This window comes from Chlorocebus sabaeus, chromosome 24 (assembly GCF_047675955.1).
Source record: "Chlorocebus sabaeus isolate Y175 chromosome 24, mChlSab1.0.hap1, whole genome shotgun sequence".
Classification (NCBI taxonomy): Eukaryota; Metazoa; Chordata; class Mammalia; order Primates; family Cercopithecidae; genus Chlorocebus; species Chlorocebus sabaeus.
Window position 1 is genome coordinate 11,466,530 of NC_132927.1, and position 23,627 is coordinate 11,490,156.

The 23,627-nt window shown below is 41.4% G+C and overlaps 1 protein-coding gene across 3 annotated transcripts in view; it reads left to right on the forward strand.

The window, feature by feature from the left end:
- LOC103228813 (signal recognition particle subunit SRP54) overlaps positions 1–23,627 on the forward strand; it is a 97,414-nt gene that overhangs the window by 58,943 nt on the left and 14,844 nt on the right. For 2 of the 3 annotated variants that reach the window (XM_007986468.3, XM_037983895.2), the window contains one exon: positions 5,749–5,922. The exons of the other annotated variant lie outside the window; for it this stretch is intronic. In XM_007986468.3, coding sequence (XP_007984659.3) covers positions 5,749–5,922 — 174 coding nt within the window. The remainder of the gene's footprint in view (positions 1–5,748; positions 5,923–23,627) is intronic. 3 annotated transcript variants of the gene reach the window in all.

A 23,627-nucleotide genomic window follows, 5' to 3' on the forward strand; every position in this document is an offset into this window, starting at 1 on the left:
GAGTATGAAGCTTTTTCAGTAGCTTCGTTTTTGAGACTAAGTACCTGAATATTAGTAAGACATTTCCCCCAAACTGTGAGTATATCTCTATGTATCTCTTCTAGTATAAGATGTCGTTTGCATTAACAAAAGCTTATCCAGCCTGGGCAACAGAGCAAGAGCCCATCTCTTATATAAAAAACTAAAAAAAAAAACCCAAAACAAAAAACACAACTTTCCCACGTACCAGACTCTACATGGAATTTGTTTTTTCCCTCCTACTTAAGAAGGGATTCAGGGGAAAACATGAATTGATAAGGAAGCCACGTCATTTTCAGTTGAGTTGAGACCTGTTGTTGGCGAGTACACTTACGCTTAACCTTTGAGTCCACGACGCTTCGTATGCTTTTCAGTTTGATTTTTCCTGTTGTTACTAGAATTGCTTTTTTTTAAATCACTACCTCCACCCTGGATCTAATAGCAAAGTAAACACACGTGTACTTACATACCAGCTAGGTGTTGTTTGAAGTGAGAGGCTCTTGGATTTGGGTTAGTGATATTATGTTGTTTTCACATTCTTGGTTAACAAATAACTACTTAAACAGTAAAGAAGGCCGTAGAACAAAAGATAAAAATGCACAAGAATACCCCACCACCACCCTTTCTTCATGTTGTCATTCCCCAAAGGTAACTATTAAGTTTTGGTGTAGTCTCTCTGGAATTTTATCATTCAATATTATATATTTCTTATATATATTATTAAATATTACATATCTCTTATTTCTCATTAAACACCAATGAGTTCCGTTTTCTCATTTGCCCTTTGTGCTTTTGGATTCACATTCCTGAATCAGAATCATCTTTGGGAACTCCAGTTCTATGCCCAGGGGGTTGAGCACAGTAAGAGGGAAGAAGCCAGTGAAGTGGACATCTCAGGGGAGGGAGAGGCCGCTGTCTTCCCAAGTTTGGCAGAACTGAGAAATCCCTAGTGCAATGTAGGGAAAGGGAGTAAGAGATAGGAGACAGGATCTAGAATTAGGCCTCCAAACAAGCCATCCAGTACCTGTTGTGACATTCTTTTTTTGTTTTTGTTTTTTTGTTTTTAAGACGGAGTCTCACTCTGTGGCCCAGGCTGGAGTGCAGTGGCGTGATCTCGACTCACTGAGACCTCCGCCTCCCGGATTCATGCAATTCTCCTGCCTCAGCCTCCTGAGTAGCTGGGATTACAGGCGCATGCCACCACGTCCAGCTAATTTTTGTATTTTTAGTGGTGGTGGGGGTTTCACCATCTTGGTCAGGCTGGTCTTGAACTCCTGACCTCGGATTCACCTGCCGCCTCGGCCTCCCAAAGTGCTGGGATTACAGACATGAGCCACCGCACCTGGCCTTCTGTTGTGACATTCTATCCAGCAGCTTCTCTGAATAGACTTTTAACCAGAATCTCAGCCTCAGTGTTTTTAAAAGAGTTAAAATTTCAGTACCACTCAGTGATTGATTTATTTGGCACCTCTGTTACCAAGCACCTCTGTTACCAAGTTCCTGTAATGTGCCAGGAACTCTAGGCTGAAAGATATAGCAGTACCTACCCCCCATGTTGCTAATAGCTACTTGGGGAAGATGACAAAGAATAAATTCCAAGTCTAGTATGTGTTTTAAAGAAGTTTGGGTGCCGTGGGAGTATATAAAAAAAATTGCCATTAAAACCAGATCCTGGGCTGAGTGGGGTGGCTCACGCCTATAATCCCAGCACTTTGGAAGGCTGAGGTGAGTGGATCACTTGAGGTCAGGAGTTGGAGACTAGCCTGGCTAACATGATGAAACCCCCATCTCTAATATACAAAAATTAGCTGGGCATTGTGGCTCACACCTGTAGACCCAGCTACTTGGGAGGCTGAGGCAGGAGAATCGCTGAAACCCAGGAGGTAGAGGTTGCACTGAGCCAAGATCATGCCACTGCACTCCAGCCTGGATGACAGAGCAAGACCCCTTTTCAAAAAAGAAAAAAACAGATCCTGAGAATAAAGATAAGCACATTTATAGTTTGGTTAACTATAAAATGGAGTAAAATGTTAATTGACATGGTACCTCATAATTTCCTGGTGTTATGAAACTATCAGATCTTTGGAGTTCGTTATGGAATTTGCATAATTGGCAGTGAAAATTTTCTTACTTGCAGATTTATAAAATGAAGCATTTGGAAAATTCACAGTGTAACTTTTTTTGTTTTTTGAGACAGAATTTCACTCTTGCTCAGGGTGAAGTGTGTGGCGCGATCTTGGCTCACTGCAACCTCTGCCTCCCAGGTTCAAGTGATTCTCCTGCCTCAGCCTCCTGTGTAGCTGGGATTATAGGCACGCTCCACCACGCCCGGCTAATTTTTGTATTTTTTTTAGTAGACATGGGGTTTCACCATGTTAGCCAGGGTGGTCTCACTCCTGACCTCAAGTTGTCTGCTCGCCTCGGTCTCCCAATGTGCTGGGATTACAGGCGTGAGCCACCATGCCCAGCCACAATGTAACTATTATTTGTAATTATTGGATTTCTGGTTCAAGTTGATGTTTGAAAAATAAAAAAAAAGAAAAATATTTTAAAAATATAATTATTGGGAATTTTGTACCAAATGATTTTCTGGTTCGTTTTACCTGTTAGTGCTTCCTTCATTGCTCTCCACCCCCACCTCCCACGTAGAGGTTGGAATCGTTATCCCTAATCTGAAATACTCTAAAATCTGAAGCTTTTTGAGCACTGACATCCTTTCCTTTGCCTGTGTCATAGAAGGAAAAAATTAAGCCAATGAGAGATTGCTAGAGGGAACAGTGAGAAGCCTCTTCTGTCCTGGGGATGGGATAGGGTGGGGCATGGTGTTATTTTTTTTTTTTTTTTGAGACGGAGTCTTGCTCTGTGCCCCAGGCTGGAGTGCAGTGGCGCTATCTCGGCTCACTGCAAGCTCCGCCCCCCGGGTTCACGCTATTCTCCTGCCTCAGCCTCCCGAGTAGCCGGGACTACAGGCGCCGCCACCTCGCCCGGCTGGTTTTTCGTATTTTTTTAGTAGAGACGGGGTTTCACGGTGTTAGCCAGGATGGTCTCGATCTCCTGACCTTGTGATCCGCCCGCCTCGGCCTCCCAAAGTGCTGGGATTACAGGCTTGAGCCACCGCGCCCGGCCGGGCATGGTGTTATATTGTGAAGGATCTGAGCTCTCTATTCACTGACTGGAGCTGTTGCATTGACATTAGATCCATCCAGTTAGTAGGATGACTGGAGATGTAACTTAGCTCATCTATCTTTCCTTTGCATAGGAAATTAAGGGATCCAAAAAGCAGAGTCATGGTCCAAAAGGAAACGTTGATGTCAGGACAACCATAGCCAAATTTTATCTCAAGGGGAAACATGAGACTGGGTAGGGATGGCTATCAGTGCCTGGGAACTGGTGGGGGTTGGGAGTGGGTAGAAGAAAGGTGTCCTGGGTGAACTACTTGTTTATTTTTTTCATGGACACAATAAATGGCCTGATCTTCCCTTGTTAAGGGCTGGGATTTGTTTGAACCCTCAGGACAGGCTAGAGAGAATTGTGACTTTTTTCCATGTTAATACATAGATAGGCAATAAATGGCCTGATCTTCCCTTGTTAAGGGCTGGGATTTGTTTGAACTCTCAGGACAGGCTAGAGAGAATTGTGACTTTTTTCCATGTTAATACATAGATAGGCTATGTTACCAAATTTTATTTTTCCAGATAGTTTATTATTTTTATTTTTTGAGATGGAGTCTTGCTCTGTCACCCAGACTGGAGTACAGTGGCACAATCTCAGCTCACTATGACCTCCACCTCCTGGGTTCAAGTGATTCTCTTTCCTCAGCTTCCCGAGTAGCTGGGACTACAGGTGCATGCCACCATGCCCAGCTAATTTTTGCTTTTTTAGTGGAGACAGGGTTTCACCATGTTGGCCGGGCTGGTCTCCAACTCCTGACATCAGGTTATCCACCTGCCTTAGCCCTCCAATTGCTGCCATTATAGGCCTGAGTCACAGCATCCAGCCTTATTTTTATTTTTTGGAGACAGTCTGACTCTGTTGCCCAGGCTGGAGTGCAGTGGTGCGATCTCGGCTCATTGTAGCCTCCACCTCCTGGGTTCAAGTGATTCTCATGCCTCAGCCTCCCAAGTAGCTGGAATTACAGATGTGTACCACCATGCCTAGCTGATTTTTGTATTTTTAGTAAAGGTGGGGTTTTGCCATGTTGGCCAGCCTGGTCTGGAACTCCTGACCTCGTGTGATCCTCCTGCCTCAGCCTCCCAAAGTGCTGGGATTACAGGTGTGAGCTACCACGCCTGGCCTGTTACCAAATTTTCATGATCTGCAGTTCAGATCCTGGCTACTAAACTTAGCTTTGGGAGGTAAAAGGCAGAGAAGAATCATACCTGTTTTCTAAAAAGGACCTTAGAAGTCCTTCCTAGAAAGGACTTTCTTAAGAGAAAACAATGTATAAAAATTGTTTTTTCTTTCTTAAGAGAAAACAATGTATAAAAATTTCTCTTAAGTTCTTAAGAGAAAACAATGTATAAAAATAAAGTAGCTTGTACTTGCATAACTGGGCAGTACGAGTTCACTATTTTTATCAGTATAATCCTTTCTTTGCAACAGCAATTCAAAGAGCTTTTCCAGTGGTTGAACAGCAGTCCTGGGTTTAAAGTATGTTTGCTTATAACCATAAGAATCTTTATAGAGAACAAAATGTTTGTACTCTGGACTATCCTAGAGAATTCTACGAACATAGACTCTAATCATGACAGTACTGTAGTCCTGTATATGCAAAAAGAATAAAAGCCCTCCTTTGACTACTCCCTTGCCTGCTTCTTCTCCCCATTCTTAGTTTCTATCCATGGGGTAACCACTGTTGCCAGAGTTTTCTTCACAATTGTGTGTAGTGTACCTTTTTGAAATCTGGAAGTTTAAACTTCAGGCAGTTTTCTTAGGAGTTTAAACTTGAGGCAAGAGGACAATGAAAAGAAGCTCTTCACCATTTCCCACTATATATATACACACACACATACATATACATATATACACATATATACACACACATATAGATAGTATAAATATATAGGAGTAAAATTTGTATTAGAATTCCAGCTCAGGCACAGTTACTCATGCCTGTAATCCTAAAACTTCAGGAGGCTGAGGTGGGAGGATTGCTTAAGGCCAGTAGTTGAAGACCAACCTGGGCAACATAGCCAGACACTGTCTCTATAGAAAAAAAAAGTAGCCAGGTGTGGTGGTACACTCCTATAGTCCCAGGTACTCAGGAGGTGAATGTGGAAGGATCACCTGAGGCCAGGAATTTGAGATTGCAGTGAGCCATGATTGCACCACTGCACTCTAGCCTAGGCAACTGCCAGACCCTGTCTGGGGGAAAAAAAAAATTCCACAGACTACTATAGTTTTAAGAACTTGTGAAATCTTTTTACTATCAGAAATCTCTTTTGTTACATATGTATTACTGGCCAAGACATCTGGAAGTTCAGAGATAGAACACTGATAATCTGCTTTCCAGATTTGGTTTACAAATGGATTTTATTTGGTCTGCCATAGTCTCGCCACTGTACTCCAGCCTGGGCAACAGAGTGAGACCCTGTCTCAAAACAAACCAAAACTGCTTAAAGATTTGTTTGTTTCTTTACTACAATAAACTTACCAAAAGTTTTTCACATGTAATGAAAGAAAATTAATCTCACTTGAAACTCTCATTTTCTTAAAATATTGTTGATATAGATGAGTAACGAAAGAGGCTTTGAAAATGTAGAACTGGGAGTCATAGGAAAAAAGAAGAAAGTCCCAAGGAGAGTCATCCACTTTGTTAGTGGCGAAACGATGGAAGAATACAGCACAGATGAAGATGAAGTTGATGGCCTGGAGAAGAAAGATGTTTTGCCTTCTGTTGATCCGGTAGGTTTGATATTGATGATTCTTTCCTTAGTGGGCTTTGTTTGATTTATTTTTTTTCCCTAAACATTGAGTGGAAGGGACCTTTTGAGGTTTAAATCAACTATATTCTTTTTTTTTTTTTTTTTTTTTTTTTTTAATTTATTTATTATTATTAAACTTCAAGTTGTAGGGTACATGTGCACAACGTGCAGGTTTGCTACATATGTATACTTGTGCCATGTTGGTGTGCTGCACCCATCAACTCGTCATTTACATCAGGTATAACTCCCAATGCAATCCCTCCCCCCTCCCCCAAAATCAACTGTATTCTTGTAAAATTATGTATGGTGGTTTTGATAGAAAATAATATTTTTACATGATATGGATGGAAATATTTCCAGCATTTCAGTAGCCTGAAACAGCTTGTTTTTCAGTGTCAGAGTACTTTGTTAATATGGGTAGATTTAAGATTGATCAGCCGGGCATAGTGGCTGACACCTGTAATCCCAGCACTTTGGGAGGTCGAGGCTGGTAGATCACCTGAGGTCAGGAGTTTGAGAACAACCTGGCCACCATGGCAAAATGCCATCTCTACTAAAAATACAAAAAAGTAGCTGGACGTATTGGCGGACATCTGTAATCCCAGCTACTTGGGAGGCAGAGGCAGGAGAATTACTTGAATCTGGGAGGTGGAGGTTGCAGTGAACCAATATCACATCATTGTACTCCAGCCTGGGGGACAGAGCAAGACTCTGTCTCAAAAAAATATTTATCTTACTAAATTGAGTGCTTGAATCCCAGTTCCTTTGATTTAAGGACTGTACTACCATGATAGTTTCCACCCAAAACTTAGGGAGTTGTCAGCTTTTTAAAATATTGCCTTAACAGGAGAATGGCATGAACCTGGAAGGCGGAGCTTGCAGTGAACCGAGGTCACGCCACTGCACTCCAGCCTGGGCAACAAAAACAAAACAAAACAAAACAAAATTTTGCCTCAAGTTTTGATTGGAAGATAGGAATATACCTTTCTGAACTTTGTGTGCCTTATCAACTGACTTGGAGAATTTCTAAATTATGCCAGATGTGACTATAAAATTATGAGACTAGCTATATATTTATAAAGAAATTTTTGTTTATAAAGAAATACCCTTCGAGTAATTATTTTGAGAGTCCAGGTAATCACATATTTACTGACTTTCTAACAGGTACTATTTTAGGCGCCGGTGATATAGCAGTGAGTGATATAAATTTCTGCTCTCATATACTAGTGAGAAGACAGGCAATAAATAAATACGTACTATCATTACCACGCTAAGAAAAGTGCTATAAAGAAAATTAAGCATAGTAACAGCATAGAGAATTATTTATATTTAACTTTAAAAATGTTACTCATTTTCATCAGATTTGGCTTTAAATATTTGGCTGTTAGAAAATCATGCCTGGCGCGGTGGCTCATGCCTATAATCCTAGCGCTTTGGGAGGCCGAGTCGGGCAGATCACCTGAGGTCGGGAGTTCAAGACCAGCCTGACCAACATGGAGAAACCCCATCTCTATTAAAAATACAAAAAATTAGCCAGGCCTGGTGGCACATGCCTGTAATCCCAGCTACTCGGGAGGCTGAGGCAGGAGAATCACTTGAACCCGGGAGGTGGAGGTTGCAGTGAGCCAAGATCGCGCCATTGCACTCCAGCCTGGGCAACAAGAGCGAAACTCGGTCTCAAAAATAAAAAATAAATACAAAATAAAAAATGATCAGCAGGCCAGGAGCAGTGGCTCACGCCTGTAATCGCAGCACTTTGGGAGGCCAAGGTGGGTGGGTCACCTGAGGTCAGCAGTTCAAGAACAGCCTGACCAACATGGTGAAACCCTGTTTCTACTAAAAATGTAAAAAATTAGGCAGGCGTGATGGCAGCCACCTGTAATCCCAGCTACTCCGAAGGCTGAGGCAGGAGAATCGCTTCAACCCGGGAAGCAGAGGTTGCAGTGAGCCAAGATTGTACCATTGTACTCCAGCCTGGTCAACAAGAGTGAAACTCCATCTCAAAAAAAAAAAAAAAGCAGATTTTCTACACAAAAAAATTCAAAGGATTGTACAGTATACTCTGAAGGTAGTTCCAAATGCCGGTAGAATATTAAAGAGGTATTTCATGCAATGGAAGAATTGTTGGAATAAATGTCTTCTTTTTAATTACTTTGAAGGGTTAATTCATGTTTATCTATATATATTTGTGTGTATTTGCTTATGTTTTTAAAAGTCATTGTCTCAAAAGGTGGCCTATATTTACATAGAAGCAGAATAAACACAGTTATAAAAAGAATGTATCTATTACTTTACTAAAGACCCTTTTTAAACCTTTATTGAGATACAGTTTACATGCTATATAATTCAACCATTTATATTTTACAATGTAGTGATTTTAATTATTCACAGATTAATTATGTGTGGATAAATATAGCACAACCGTTGCCATAGTCAATTTTAGTACATTTACACCACCTCAAAAGGAAACTTGAGGTTCCTAATCAGAATAAGTGAAAGATAAGTAAATAAAAAGAAACCACATACCTTTTAGCTATCACCCCTTATCCTCCATCCCACCTGCCACCACTAATCTACTTTCTGTCCATAGATTTTCCTACTTTATATGAATGGACTCATCTGTGGTCTCTTACTTATAATGTTTTTAAGGTTCATTTATATTATAGTATGTGTCAGTACTTCATTCCTTTTTATGGTCAAGTAATCCATTATATGGATATATTATACATTTTATTTATCCATTTGTAGCTATTGGACATTTAGGTTGTTTTTGCCTTTTTTTTGAGACAAGTCTGACTCTTGCCCAGGCTGGAGTGCAGTGGCATGATCTTGGCTCACTGCAGCCTCCGCCTCCCAGGTTCAAGTCATTCTCCTACCTCAGCCTCCCTACGAGTAGCTGGGATTACAGGCACCTGCCACCATGCCTGGCTAATTTTTTGTACTTTCTAGTAGAGACAGGGTTTCACCATGTTGGTCAGGCTGGTCTCGAACTCCTGACCTCAAGTGATCCACCCACTTTGGCCTCCCAAAGTGCTGGGATTATAGGTGTGAGCCACTGTGCCTGGCTTGTTTCTGCCTTTTATGAGTTATTATGAGTAATGCTGCTATGAACAGTCTTGTACTGGGTTTTGTGTGGATGTATATTTTCATTTTTTAGGGGTATATAACTAGGACTAGAATTGCTGGGTCATGTGATAACTCTTTTTTTTTTTTTTTTTTTTGAGACAGGGTCTCTGTCACTCAGGCTGGAGTGCGGTGGCACAGTCGTGGCTCATCGAAGCCTCTGCCTCCTGGGTTTAAGCAGTTCTCGTACCTCAGCCTTCCAAGTAGGAGGGATTGCAGGCATACACCTCCATGCCTGGCTAATTTTTGTATTTTTTTAGTAGAGATGCAGTTTCACCATGTGGTTAAGCTGGTCTGGAACTCCTGCCTCAGCCTGCCAAAGTGCTGGGATTACAGGCATGAGCCGCTACACCCAGCTCTGACTCTGTGTTTAAATATTTGCGGGACTGCCAGACTGTTTTCCAAAGTGGCTACACTATTTTAAATTCCTACCAGCAGTGTGTAAGGATAATGGTCTCTCCACATATTCAACATCACTTGTTATTATGTGTCTTTTTATTTTTTTGTTCTCTTGTGCCTTGGCCTATGTATCTTCTTGATTTTAGCAATCCTAGTGAATGTGTTATTTCATTGTGGTTTTGATTTACATTTCCTTGATGGTCATTGATGTTGAGCATCCTTTCATATTGGTCGTTTGTATATCTTCCTTTGCTTATTTTGATTAGGTTATTTATTTATTTGTTTGTTTTATTTTTATTTTTTGAGATGGAGTCTGGCTTTGTCACCCAGGCTGGAGTGCAGTGGCGCGATCTCGGCTCACTGAAACCTCTGCCACCCCGGTTCAGGCAATTCTCCTGTCTCAGCCTCCCGAGTAGCTGGGACTATAGGAACGCCCCACCACACCCAGCTAAATTTTGTATTTTTAGTAGAGACATGTTTTCACTATGTTGGCCAGGCCGGTCTTTCTTGACCTCAAGTGATCTGTCCACCTTAGCTTCTCAAAGTGCTGGGATTACAGGCGTGAGTCACTGTGCCTGGCCAATTATTTTTTATTTTTTTATTTTTATTTTTCGAGATAGAGTCTCGCTCTGTGACCCAGGCTGGAGTGCAGTGGTGAGATTTTGGCTCACTGCAACCTCCGCCTTCTGGGTTCAGGCAATTCTCCTGCTTCAGGCTACTGAGTAGCTGAGACAACAGGCACATGCCACAACATCTGGCTACTTTTTTTTGTATTTTTAGTAGAGATGGGGTTTCAATATGTTGGTCAGGCTGGTCTTGAATTCCTGACCTCAAATTATCGCCCGCCTCAGCCTCCCAAAGTGCTAGGATTACAGGTGTGAGCCACCGTGCCCAGCCTTAATTATTTTTTAAATGTTCACAAGACTTCAGCTGTGAAGCCTCCTTGACTTTTCTTTGTGGGTAGTTTTTTTGATTGCTAATTCAGTCTCTTCACTTGCTATAGGGCTATTAAGATTGTTCCTTCTTGAGTCAGTTGTGTATGAGTTTGTGTCTTTCTAGGAATTTGTCCATTTTATCTGTTATCTAATTTATTGGCATATAGTAGTATTTTGTTATGATTCTTTTTATTTTTCATAAGGTTGATTTTCCTTTTCTTTTTAGATTCTAGTAATTTTGGGTATTTCCTCTTTCTTTTTGTTCAATCTAGCTAAAGGTTTGCCAATTTTGTTGATCTTTTCCGAGAACCACCTTTTGGTTTCATGATTGTTGTTTTTCTATTCTGTGTTAATTTCTGCTCTTGCTTGTATTATTTCCTTCCTTCTGTTTGCTTTAGGTGTAGTTTGTATTTCATTTTCTAGTGTCCTAGGGCAGAAGTCTAGGTTATTGTTCTTTCTTAATTGGGCGTTTACAAATACAAGTTTCCCTTTAAGTACTGCCTTAGTTTTATTCCATAAATATTTGTTGTTCTTGTTTACAAATGGGGTTCTGCTATATTGCCTAGGCTGGCTTCGAACTCATGGGCTCAAGCGATCCTCCTGCTTCAGCCTCACAAGTAGCAGGGTTTACAGATGTGCATCAACATGCCCTGCTTCCCATAAGTTTTTGTATGTTATATCTTCTTTTTTTGAGACAGAGTCTCACTCTGTCACCCAGGCTGGAGTGCCCTGGCATGGTCTTGGTTCACTGCAACCTCTGCCTCCTGGGTTCAAGCAATTCTCCTGCCTCAGCTTCCTGAGTAGTTGGGATTACAGATGCATGCCACCATGCCAAGTTAATTTTTTGTATTTTTAGTAGAGACAGGGTTTCACCATATTGGCCAGGCTGGTCTCAAACTCCTGACCTTAGGTGATCTGCACGCCTTGGCCTCGCAAAGTGCTGGGATTACAGGTGTGAGCCACTGTGCCCGGCCTATACCTTCATTTTTATTTAAAGTATTTTCTTTTTTTTTCTTTTGATTTTCTTCCTTGACCTTTGGTTATTTAGAAGTATGTTGTTTACTTCCCACATATTTGTGAGTTTGTCTATTTTTTTTCTTTTATTGATTTCTGATTTCACTCCATTCTGATCAGAGAACATACTTTATATTATTTGGCCCTTTAAATTTACTGACCTTTGTTTTATAGCCTGCCTAGTGGGTGGTCTATCTTAGAGAATGTTCCATATGTACTTGAGAAGAATGTATATTCTGTTGTTGAAAGTGTTGTTCTGTAGGTGTCTGTGAGGTCTAATTGATTTTATAGTATTGTTCAAGCTGTCTGTTTCTTTGCTGATTGTCTGCCCAGTTGTCCTATTTATTATTGTTATTTTTCGAGACAGAGTTTCACTCTTGTTGCCTAGGCTGGAGTGCAGTGGCGCAATTTCAGCTCACTGCAACCTCTGTCTCCCAGGTTCAAGTGATTCTCATGCCTCAGCCTCCCAAGTAGCTGAGATTACAGGTGTGTGCCTGGCTAAATTTTGTATTTTCAATAGAGACGGGGTTTCGCCATGTTGACCAGGATGGTCTCAATCTCTTGACCTCATGATCTGCCCACCTTGGCCTCCCAAAGAGCTGGTATTACAGGTGTGAGCCGCTGCGCCCATGCGCTATTTATTATTAAAAATGAGATATTGCAGTCTTCAACTATGATTGTTGAATTGTCTATTTCTCCCTCTCTTTCTGTCAGATTTGTTTCATGTACTTTGGCACTCTGCATAACTGCATATGTATTTATAATTTCATATCTTCCTGATAGATTGACCCTTTTATCATTATAAAATGTCCTTCTTTACCTCTAGTTACATTTTTTGTTTTAAAGTCTATTTTAGGCCCAGCATGGTGTCTCATGCCTGTAATCCCAGCACTTTGGGAGGCTGAGGCAGAGGGATTTCTTGAGCCCAGGAGTTTGAGACCAGCCTGGGAAATGTAGTGAGACCTTGTCTCTACAAAAGATAAAAAAATTAGCCATGCGTAGTGGCACATACCTGTGGGCCTAGCTACTTGGAGAGCTGAGTTGGGAGGATCGCTGGAGTCCAGAAGGTTGAGGCTGCAGTCAACTGTGATCTCACCACTACACTCCAGTCTAGGTGACAGAGTAAGATCTTGCCTCAGAAAAAAAAAGTCTATTTTGTCTGCTACTGATATTGCCATGTGAGCTTTGTTTTTTTTTTTTTTTTTGAGATGGAGTCTTACTCTGTTGCCCAGGCTGAAGTGCAGTGGCGTGATCTCGGCTCACTGCAAGCTCTGCCTCCCAGGTTCACGCCCTTCTCCTGCCTCAGCCTCCCAAGTAGCTGGGATTACAGGTGCATGCCACCACACCCAGCTAATGTTTTCTATTTTTTTTTTTTTTGAGACAGAGTCTGGCTCTGTCCTCCAGGCTGGAGTGCAGCGGCCAGATCTCAGCTCACTGCAAGCTCCGCCTCCCAGGTTTACGCCATTCTCCTGCCTCAGCCTCCCGAGTAGCTGAGACTACAGGTGCCCGCCACCTCGCCTGGCTAGTTTTTTGTATTTTTTAGTAGAGACGGGGTTTCACCATGTTAGCCAGGATGGTCTCGATCTCCTGACCTCGTGATTCGCCCGTCTCGGCCTCCCAAAGTGCTGGGATTACAGGCTTGAGCCACCGCGCCCGGCCTAATGTTTTCTATTTTTAGTAGAGATGGGGTTTCTCCATGTTAGCCAGGATGGTCTCAATCTCCTGACGTTGTGATCCAACTGCCTCGGCGTCCCAAAGTGCTGAGATTATAGGTGTGAGCCTCCGCACCTGGCCAGTGTGAGCTTTCTTATAGTTTGTTTTGTATATCTTCTTCCATCCCTTTTACTGTCAATCTGTTTGTACTTTTTAATCTCAATTATCTCTTGTAGACAGCATATAGTTGGATCTTGTTTTTTTAATCCAATCTAACAATCTCTGTCCTTTGATTTGGTTGTTAATCCATTCATATTTTATATTGATTTAGTTGGATTTACCTCTGCCATTTTACCTTTTATTTTCTATGTCTCATGTCTTTTTGCTCCTTTCTTTTCTACTGTTATCTTTAGGATTAAGTGAATATTTTCTACAGAAGCATTTCCTTTTTTTTTTTTGAGACGGGGTCTCGCTTGTCACCAGGCTGGAGTGCAGTGGTGTAATCTCGGCTTGCTGCAACCTCCGCCTCCCTGGTTCAGGTGATTCTCCTGCCTCAGCCTCCCGAGTACCTGGGATTTTTGTATTTTTTAATTTTTGTATTTTAGTAGATGGGGTTTCACCATGTAGGTCAGGCTGGTCTCGAACTCCTGACCTTGTGATCCATCTGCCTCAACCTCCCAAAGTGCTGGGATTACAGGCATGAGCCACCACGCTCCATCAATTTTGTGGTTTTAGTAGAGACAGCCAAGCTGGTCTTGAACTCCTACCCTCAAATGATCCACCTTCCTTGGCCTCCCCAAGTGCTAGGATTACAGGAGTGAGCCACTGCACCTGGCTGTTTTGTTTTTTTTTTTAAGATGGAGTTTCGCTCTTATCACCCAGGCTGGAGTGTAGTGGTGCGATCTTGGCTCACTGTAACCTCTGCCTCCTGGATTCAGGTGATTCTCCTGCCTTAGCCTCCGGAGTAACTGGGCTTACCGGCATGTACCACCACTCCCGGGCTAAATTCTGTATTTTTAATAGAGATTGGGTTTCACCATGTTGGCCAGGCTGGTCTGGAACTCATGACCTCATTTGATCCACCTACCTTGGCCTCCCAAAGTGCTAGGATTACAGGCATGAGCCACCGTGCCTGGTCAGTTTTTGTTTTGTTTTTAATAATTTCTGTCTCTTTTTTGATATTCTCTACTTGATGTGATACTGTTATACCTTCCTTTATTTTTAATTTATTATTTTCTTAGGTCTTCAAACATTTTTAAAAGCTATTTGATTTTTGTTTTCTGTTAAATCCAGCATCTTGTCACTCTCACAGGTATTTTTTGTTGCCTGATTTTTTTTTCCTGTGTGTGGGTCATGCTTCTCTGTTTCTTTGCATGTCTCATAATTCTTTGTTGGAAGTTAGATATTTTAGATTATATATTATAGCAACTCTGGGTACTACACCCCCACATCTTGTCATTGTTATTTGCCTATTTGTTTAGTGACTGCTGTGTTGTTTTAGTGAAGTCTATTCTCCACTCCTATTCTTTCCTGCAAATTAGCTAGCCTACAGTTTAGCCTGTATTTTTATTGAATCTAAGAATCTTCTCCCAGTTACAGTAGTCCCCCCTTTATTTGTGGTTTTACCTTTTGTGGTTACCCATGGCCAGTTGTGCTCTGAAAATATTAAATGGAACATTCCAGAAATAAACAATTGATAAACTTCAAGTTGATCACCATTCTGAGTAGCATCAGAAAGTCTCATACTGTCACACTCGGTACCTCCATCAGAAGAAGAAGAGCGAATACAGTACAACATGATATTTTGGGAGACCACATTCATGTAACTATTATTACAGTGTATTGAGATAATTATTCTATTATTAGCTATTCTTAATCTCTTACTGTGACTAATCTATAAATTAAACTTTATCATAGGTATGTGTATATAGGAAAAAACATAGTATAGGGTTCAGTATTATGCGCAGTTTCAGTCATCCATGGGACGTCTTGGAACACAGCTCCTGCAGATAAAGGGGGACCACTGTACCTTTTGCTGCAATCTCCAGTGTTTTTGAGAACACCCTTAGCTTTGGACTTTTCTTAGGTGTGTTGTAAATGAAGTCAGTTCCTTTGGGAAGAGATTAGGAGTTGTCTGTTTTGTTTCCTGTCCTGGCTGGCTCCCCTACCCTAGCCCCGCCCTTCTGCCTCTCACTCAGGGCAATCTCTGAGCCAAGGTTTTGAAGCTGGGGTTGGGGACAATGGCTCATTTCTGTCTGAATAACACCTTCACTTTAGGAGCTGAGCATTTCTGGGAGGTGGGGTTAGTAGCTTTAAGTATTTTTGACTTGCCTCTGCTGGTGTAGAACCACTGCTTTATGAACTAGGTAAAGGTGCTCAGGGCCTTGGTGTTCTCAGTGGTGCCATGCTCAAGGTAGAGCCTCCATTCTGTGAGTGGAGGCTGGTGGAAGAAGAGAGTCCCCCCTGTCAACCACACTTAACTGGAAATTGGTCTCAGTAATAGATGAGAAGTGCTGGTTAATATTCTGTTCCTCCTGAGAAGAAAACCCAACTGGAAGCTGAGGGGAGGGGGAACCCTGTATTCTTGGCCATACCAGTCTGAAGTGCAGTTTCTGCCTTCCTTTGCTGGGAGGGTGCTGAGAGGGAGTGGTCTTAGTTCAGTTACCACAGACGTTTGCTTTCTTACCAAAGTTTCATAGATTTTCTTGAATAGATGTGTAGTCATTTATATGCCATTAAGACCATTTCCAGGGGCTTTAAATGTTTATTTATTTATAAATTTCATCAGTTTTACTGGGAAGTGGGTCCAGAGTTCCTCATGCTGTTATGATAGAGATCTATATCCACTCTTAAAATCTTTAATGACCATGTATATAGTATATGCATATTGGAATTTCCCTGAATTATGAAGCTCAATCCAACAGATCCCTGGGTGATAAGAAACCTATTTATATTTTCTTTTCTGAGAGGTACCATGAGACGTTAGAAACTTGATTTTTAGTTCTGGTTCTGTCCTGTAGTAGTCACCTTGCTTTGACAAAGACTTAACTTTCATTGTAAAGTTCCGTGATTACAAAGAAGAGAGATAACTTGCCTCACTTACGTGTAGCTGTTTTTAAAGATTAAATGAGATAATATCTGTGAAAACTCATTGAAAAGTGACTTGGCTGAGCACAGTGCCTCATGCCTATAATCTTTGCTTTGGAGGGCTGAGGCAAGAGGATTGCTTGAGCCCAGGAATTCAAGGCTGCAATGAGTCATGAGCATGCTACCGTACTCCAGCCAGGGCAACAAAGTGAGACCCTGTCTCAAAACAAAAAAAAAAAAAAAAAAAAAGAAAAGAAAAATAACTAAGAACTATATACATATATGGTAGTATTAATTAATAAAGCAAATAGAGCAAGTAGCACAAGAAATTTTACTTGAGGTTTTTTTTTTCCTTTACTTGAGGTAATTTGAGAACTCCATTCAAGATTGAAACCTCATAACTTATTTTTAAAAATTTCTCTATAGTTCCTATTTAGTATCACTTAAAAAAAAAAAAGGTCGGGCGTGGTGCTCCATGCCTGTAATCCCAGCACTTTGGGAGGCCGAGGTGGGTGGATGAATGGCAGGAGAATGGCTTGAACGCGGGAGTTGGAGATTGCAGAGAGCCAAGATCACGCCACTGCACTCCAGTCCGGCAACAGAGCGAGACTCCATCTCGGGGGAGGGGGGAAAAAAAAGATCTAGTACTATATTCATATTTTAGTATCATTTTAGAGTTTATGAAATTGATTTATGACTCCAATTTTGAAATACCAGTTTTAAAGCTTTAAAATTATATTTTCCCTTTGGGGCCAGGCATGGTGGCTCTTGCCTGTAATCCCAGCACTTTGGGAGGCCATGGTGGGTGGATCACCTGAGGTCAGGAGTTTGAGACCTGCCTAGCCAACCTGGTGAAACCCCATCTCTACTAAAAAAAAAAATACAAAAAATTAGCCAGGCATGGGGGCGGGTGCCTGTAATCCCAGCCACTTGGGAGGCTGAAGCAGGAGAATCGCTTGAAGCCAGGAGGTGGAGGTTGCAGTGAGCTGAGATCCAGCCATTGCACTCCAGCCTGGGCAACAAGAGTGAAATGCCATCTCAAAATTAATTAATTAATTAATTAATTTTCTCCATAGTTCCTATTTAGTATTATTTTCTTTTTTAAATAACAAATCTAGTCCTGCACCCAGATTTAGTATCATTTTAGAGTTTATAAAATTGATTTGTTTTGTGATTCCAATTTTGAAATATCAAGTTTAAAGCTTTAAAATTTTATTTTTTCTTTTGGGCCAGGCATGGTGGCTCTCGCCTGTAATCCCAGCACTTTGGGAGGCTGAGGTGGGCAGATCACTTGAGGGCAGGGGTTTGAGACCAGCCTGGCCAACGTGGTGAAACCCTGAAACCCCATCTCTACTAAAAATACAAAAATTAGCTGGGCTTGGTGGCACGAGCCTATAATCCCAGCTTGGGAGGCTGAGGCAGGAGAAGGGCTTGAATACAGGAGGTGGAGATTGCAGTGAGCAGAGACCGCCCCACTGTACTCCAGCCTTGACCACAGAGTGAGACTCTGTCTCAAAAAAAAAAATCCCTTTTGGTACTTCATGCATTTAAGAGAGTGCAGTGGTGCAATGGGCCAGGTGCGGTGGCTCACGCCTGTAACCCCAGCACTTTGGGGGGCCGAGGTGGGCAGATCACTGAGGTCAGGAGTTTGAGACCAGCCTGGCCATCATGGGGAAACCTCGACTCTACTAAAAATACAAAAGTTAGCTGGGCGTGGTAGTGCGCACCTGTAATCCCAGCTACTCGGGAGGCTGAGGCAGGAGAATTGCTTGAACCTGGGAGATGGAGGTTGCAGTGAGCCAAGATCAAGCGACTGCACTCCAGCCTGGGCAACAGATCAAGACTTTATCTCAAAAACAAAAACAAAAACAAAAACAAAACAGTACAATGAGTTTTTTAGGCAAATATGAGCTGTTACTATACTGTCAGTTGGTAGCTTTATGTTATTCAGCCTGAAGTGAGAGAGGATATTTTACTTGAATTCTAAGTAAAATTTTCACAGAAAAACCTAATACAGCTCATGAAGAATTTATATAATTAGGAAATATGACTATACATGTTGACTAAATTAACTGAGATAGAGTAATAATTATTTAAGTGTTTAGCAAAAAGAGATACAATTTACAATTTATTTCTCTGATTTTTTTTTTTTTTTTTTGAGATGGAGTCTTGCTCTGTTGCCCAGGTTGGAGTGCAGTGGCACCATCTCCGCTCACTGCAAACTTCGCCTCCTGGGTTCATGCCATTCTCCTACCTCAGCCTTCTGAGTAGCTGGGACTACAGGCGCCCACCCGCCACCTCGACCAGCTAAGTTTTTTGTATTTTTAGTAGAGATGGGGTTTCACTGTGTTAGCCAGGATGGTCTGGATCTCCTGACCTCGTGATCCACGCATTTTGGCCTCCCAAATTGCTGGGATTACAGGCGTGAGCCACCGCACCCGGCCTATTTCTCTGATTTTTTTTTATAGCTGCCTGAATTGCAAATGACTTCATCTGGTTTATTTTTTATGTACACCCATGTTAATATTAGTCTGTCACCGTATTTTTTTTTGTTGTTTTTTAATGCTGTAGCTTAATGTAGAATTATGTTCATAAAGTAAACTTGCAGGTGGTTTTATTTCCCTTAAATAACTATAATATTTTTGGAGGGAAACTTTTTTTTTTTTTTTTTTTAGACAGAGTCTTGCTCTGTTGCTCAGGCTGGAGTGCGGTGGTGCAATCTCGGCTCACTGCAAGCTCCGCCTTGGAGGGAAACTTTAAATATTAATAGAATACATTATGGTTTAACCATATTGTATTAAACCATAATGTATTCAGCCACTCAGGAGATTTTTCCATTGAATCTTTTTTTTTTTTTGGCCAGACAACATTCTCATTGCTGTTCAGAAAAGACTCTTTTTTTTTTGAGACGGAGTCTCATTCTGTCGCCCAGGCTGGAGTGCGGTGGCCGGATCTCAGCTCACTGCAAGCTCCGCTTCCCGGGTTCACGCCATTCTTCTGCCTCAGCCTCCTGAGTAGCTGGGACTACAGGCGCCCGCCACCTTGCCTGGCTAGTTTTTTGTATTTTTTAGTAGAGACAGGGTTTCACCGTGTTAGCCAGGATGGTCTCGATCTACTGACCTCGTGATCCACTGGTCTCAGCCTCCCAAAGTGCTGGGATTACAGGCTTGAGCCACCGCGCCCGGCCAGAAAAGATTTTTAAAGCTTAGAACTAACCAACGACTCCCACCTGAATAGTTTTTTCAATTTTTCTCTGGCAAGATAAGCACATCTTAAATGCCATTTAGGGAAGTTGTGAGCTGAGTATTTGATTACTTTTTGAATCCTTTTATATAGACAGAATGGTGCTCAGGCAGAATATTCTTTAAATAAAAATGTGTTACCTGCTATGCATTTCCTTCAACTTCCACCAGCAATAGATGGCTGTTAATTTTGTTTTTCATTAATGTAGACTTTGTTTTAAAAGGTATAAGAAGCAATTTTTTTTTTTTTTTTTTGAGATGGATTCTCATCCTGTTGCTGGGGCTGGAATGCAGTGGTGCGATCTTGGCTCACTGCAACCTTCACATCCCAGGTTCAAATGATTCTCCTGTATCAGCTTCCCAAGTAGCTGGGATTACAGGTGCCTGCCACCATGCCCAGCTAATTTTAGTATTTTTAGTAGAGACAGGGTTTCACCATGTTGGCCAGGCTGGTCTTGAACTCCTGACCTTGTAATCCACCCACCTTGGCCTCCCAAAGTGCTGGGATTACAGGTGTGAGGCACTGCACCCAGCCTAGAAACAAAGTATTAAAACCATTGTCTGATAATATGAAAATCGTAGGAATTCCAATCCTTTTTTTTTTTTTTTTTTGCTTTTTGAGACAAGGTCTTGCTCTGTTGTCCAGGCTGTAGTACAGTGGCATGATAATGGCTCACTGTAGCCTTAACCTCCTAGGCTCAAATGGTCTTTCCACCTCAGCCTTCTAAGTAGCTGTGACTACAGGTATAGGCCACCTCACCTGTCTAATTTTTGAAATGTTTTGTAGAGATAAGGTCTCATTATGTTGCCCAGTCTGGTCTTGGACTCCTGGGCTCAAATGATCCTCCTATTTTGGCCTCCCAAAGTGCTGGGATTACAAGCATGAGTTCCTGGCCTCAAATCCATTTTTCTTGCGTCGTTTAAAGTAGTAAAAGAGCATCTTGATACCAACTTCATGTATATATTTAAATACTATTGTTATAGTTAATGGAATATATGGAATGTATACATAATAGAGGCTTTTGAATCATTTTTCTGTTTTTTTTTTTTTCTTTGTTTTTTTTGAGACGAGTTTTGCTCTTGTTGCCCAGGCTGGAGTGCAATGGCGCCATCTCAGCTCACCGCAACCTCTGCCTCCCGGGTTCAAGTGATTCTCCTGTCTCAGCCTCCTGAGTAGCTGGGATTGCAGGCATGCGCCACCATACCTGGCTAATTTTGTATTTTTAGTAGAGACAAGGTTTCTCCATGTTGGTCAGGCTGGTCTCAAACTCCTGACCTCAGATGATCTGCCCACCTTGGCCTCCCAAAGTGCTGGGATTACAGACGTGAGCCACCACGCCTGGCCCATTTTTCTGTTTTTATTAAACATATTTATTGCCTCAAGTACTTACCATTTATTCTTCCTAACTGTAACATTGAGCTCTTTGACCAACATCTCCCCGTTTCCCCTTAACCCCTAGCCTCTGGTAACCACCATTGTGCTCTCTGTTTCTATGAGTTCAGTTTTGGATTCCACATAAAAGTGAAAACTTGGTATTATGCCTTTCTGTGCCTGGGTTATTTTACTAGGATAATGTCCTCCAGGTTCATCCATCTTGCACAAATGACACAATTCCCTATTTTTAAAGGCTGAATTGTATTTCATTTTGTATATATATCACATTTTCTTTATCCATTCATCTGATATGGACACTTAGGTTGGTTCCATAATGTGGCCATTGTGAATAATGATATAATAAACATAGGAGTGCAGATATCTCTTTGATATACTGATTCCAATTCCTTTCAATATATGTTCAGATATTGAATTGCTGGATTATATAGTAACTCTGTTTTTAGTTTTTCGAGGAACCTCCATCCTGTTTTCCAAACTCCTGTACTGATTTACATTCCCACCAACAAGTGTACCTGGGTTCCCTTTTCTCTACATCCTTGCCAACATTTGTTATCTTTTATCTTTTTGATAATATCCATTTTGACAGGTATGTGGTGATATCTCATTGTGATTTTAATTTGCGTTTCCCTAATGATTTGTGATGTTGAACATTTTTTCATGTATCTGTTGACTATTCATATGCCTTCTCTTGAGAAGTATCTGTTCAGGTCCTTAGCCTAGTTTTTAATTAGGTTGTTATTTTGCTTTTGGGTTGTTTGAGTTCTTTACATATTTTGGATATTAACCCCTTAATCAAATGTATGGCTTGCAAGTATTTTCTCCCATTCCATGGGTGGTCACTTCACTCTGCTGATTTTTTTTTTACTGTACAGAAGCTTTTTATTTTGATGTAATCCCATTAGTCTGGTTTTGGTTTTGTTGCTTGAGCTTTTGGGGTCAAATACAAAAAAGTATTGCCCAGACCAATGTTATATAGTTTTCCCCTGTGTTTTCGTCTAGTAGTTTTACATGGATAATTTTTCTTTTTTTTTTTTTTTTTTTTGAGACGGAGTCTCGCTCTGTCGCCCAGGCTGGAGTGCAGTGGCCGGATCTCAGCTCACTGCAAGCTCCGCCTCCCGGGTTTACGCCATTCTCCTGCCTCAGCCTCCGGAGTAGCTGGGACTACAGGCGCCCGCCACCTCGCCCGGCTAGTTTTTTGTATTTTTAGTAGAGACGGGGTTTCACCGGGTTAGCCAGGATGGTCTAGATCTCCTGACCTCGTGATCCGCCCGTCTCGGCCTCCCAAAGTGCTGGGATTACAGGCTTGAGCCACCGCGCCCGGCCACATGGATAATTTTTCTAATACATATTTCAGAATCTCCATTGGTGGCAATAAATAGGTTTTTTTATTGTATAAGTAGAAAATCTTTTACATAGTGAAATATGTTAACAGATGATTGGTATCTTAAAGTTAGAGCATTTTGATAACAGGTAACCATAAAACTACTTCTAATCACCATATCGTTTCTTGTGTTTTTGGACTAGGCATCATGTGAATTTTCTGTTTGCTCCTGCAGATTTACTCTCTACTCCTCTGCATGCTGCATTGTACTTTGGCATGTATGCGCTGTATTAGTAGACTCCTTTGTCCTCTGGCTTTCTGTTGAGTTTTGCCAATGTGAGCCACCAGCAGGAAATTAGAGGGCAGGGAATAAAATGAGGTTGTATTATTTACTCTTCACCATTTAGATTCTCGGATTCCTTCCTTGTTATATGCCATGGGTAACTGGATTTTCTACTAAGGCCACAGCTACTATTGGGAAGCCTTCTCCATTTGGGTATCCTCCTGGGGTTCCCAGTAACTGCTCTGTCTTTTTACCCTTTCAGATATTGGGTTTGTGATAGTCCATTTTGTGCTGCTATAACAGAATACCACAGACTGAGTAATTAATAAAGAACAGAACTTTATTGGCTTACAGTTGTGGAGGCAAGGAAGTCCAAGATTGAGGGACTGGCATCTGGCAAGGGCCTTCTTGCTGCGTCATTGAACATAGCAGAAGGCGAGAGGGTGAGAGAGAGACAGAGAGAGAAGGGGACAGAGCTCATGATTTTATAACAAACCCACTTCCATAATAATGGCATTAATCCATTCATGATGCTGGAGACGTCATGGCATAATCACTGCTCATTCAGTCCCAGCTCCCAACACTGTATATTGTTTCCAACATATGTTTTTTAGGGGCCACATTTTAACAGCAGCAGGGATATTAATGGTTTTCTCAGTGCTGCTAGCCCTGGGGTACTATTCTGTTCATTGTTGGAAACCCTGTCCACATCTTTGTAGATAATACCCTATTAGACAATTTAAAAAGTTTTTTTTAATGTGTACAGCCTAAATCTCACCACTACTAGCCAATTTGAATGTATCATTTGGTTTCCTGCCAAGACCAATACAACAGCCAGTGCTTATACATTGGAGTACTTTTTAACAACTGAAGACAAACCTGGCTTCACTTAATGTTAAGAACAGACTTTTTCTGTTTCGTTTTAATACAATTAATGGTAAGACAAAGGAATTTTGAAAAGGTCCTGTATTTACATAGTACATTTGTAAAACAGACTCAGTTTTTAAAACCCTGATATTTAAGATAAATATTTAAGATTAATACTCCTGGCATATAATACTAATAGAGCATAAGAAGTGGAGGCCTATGCTAGATGTGGTGACTCACACCTGTAATCCCAGCACTTTGGGAGGCCGAGGCGGGTGGATCATGAGGTCAGGAGTTCAAGATCAGCCTTGCCAAGATGGTGAAACCCCATCTGTACTAAAAATACAAAAATTAGCCGGGTGTGG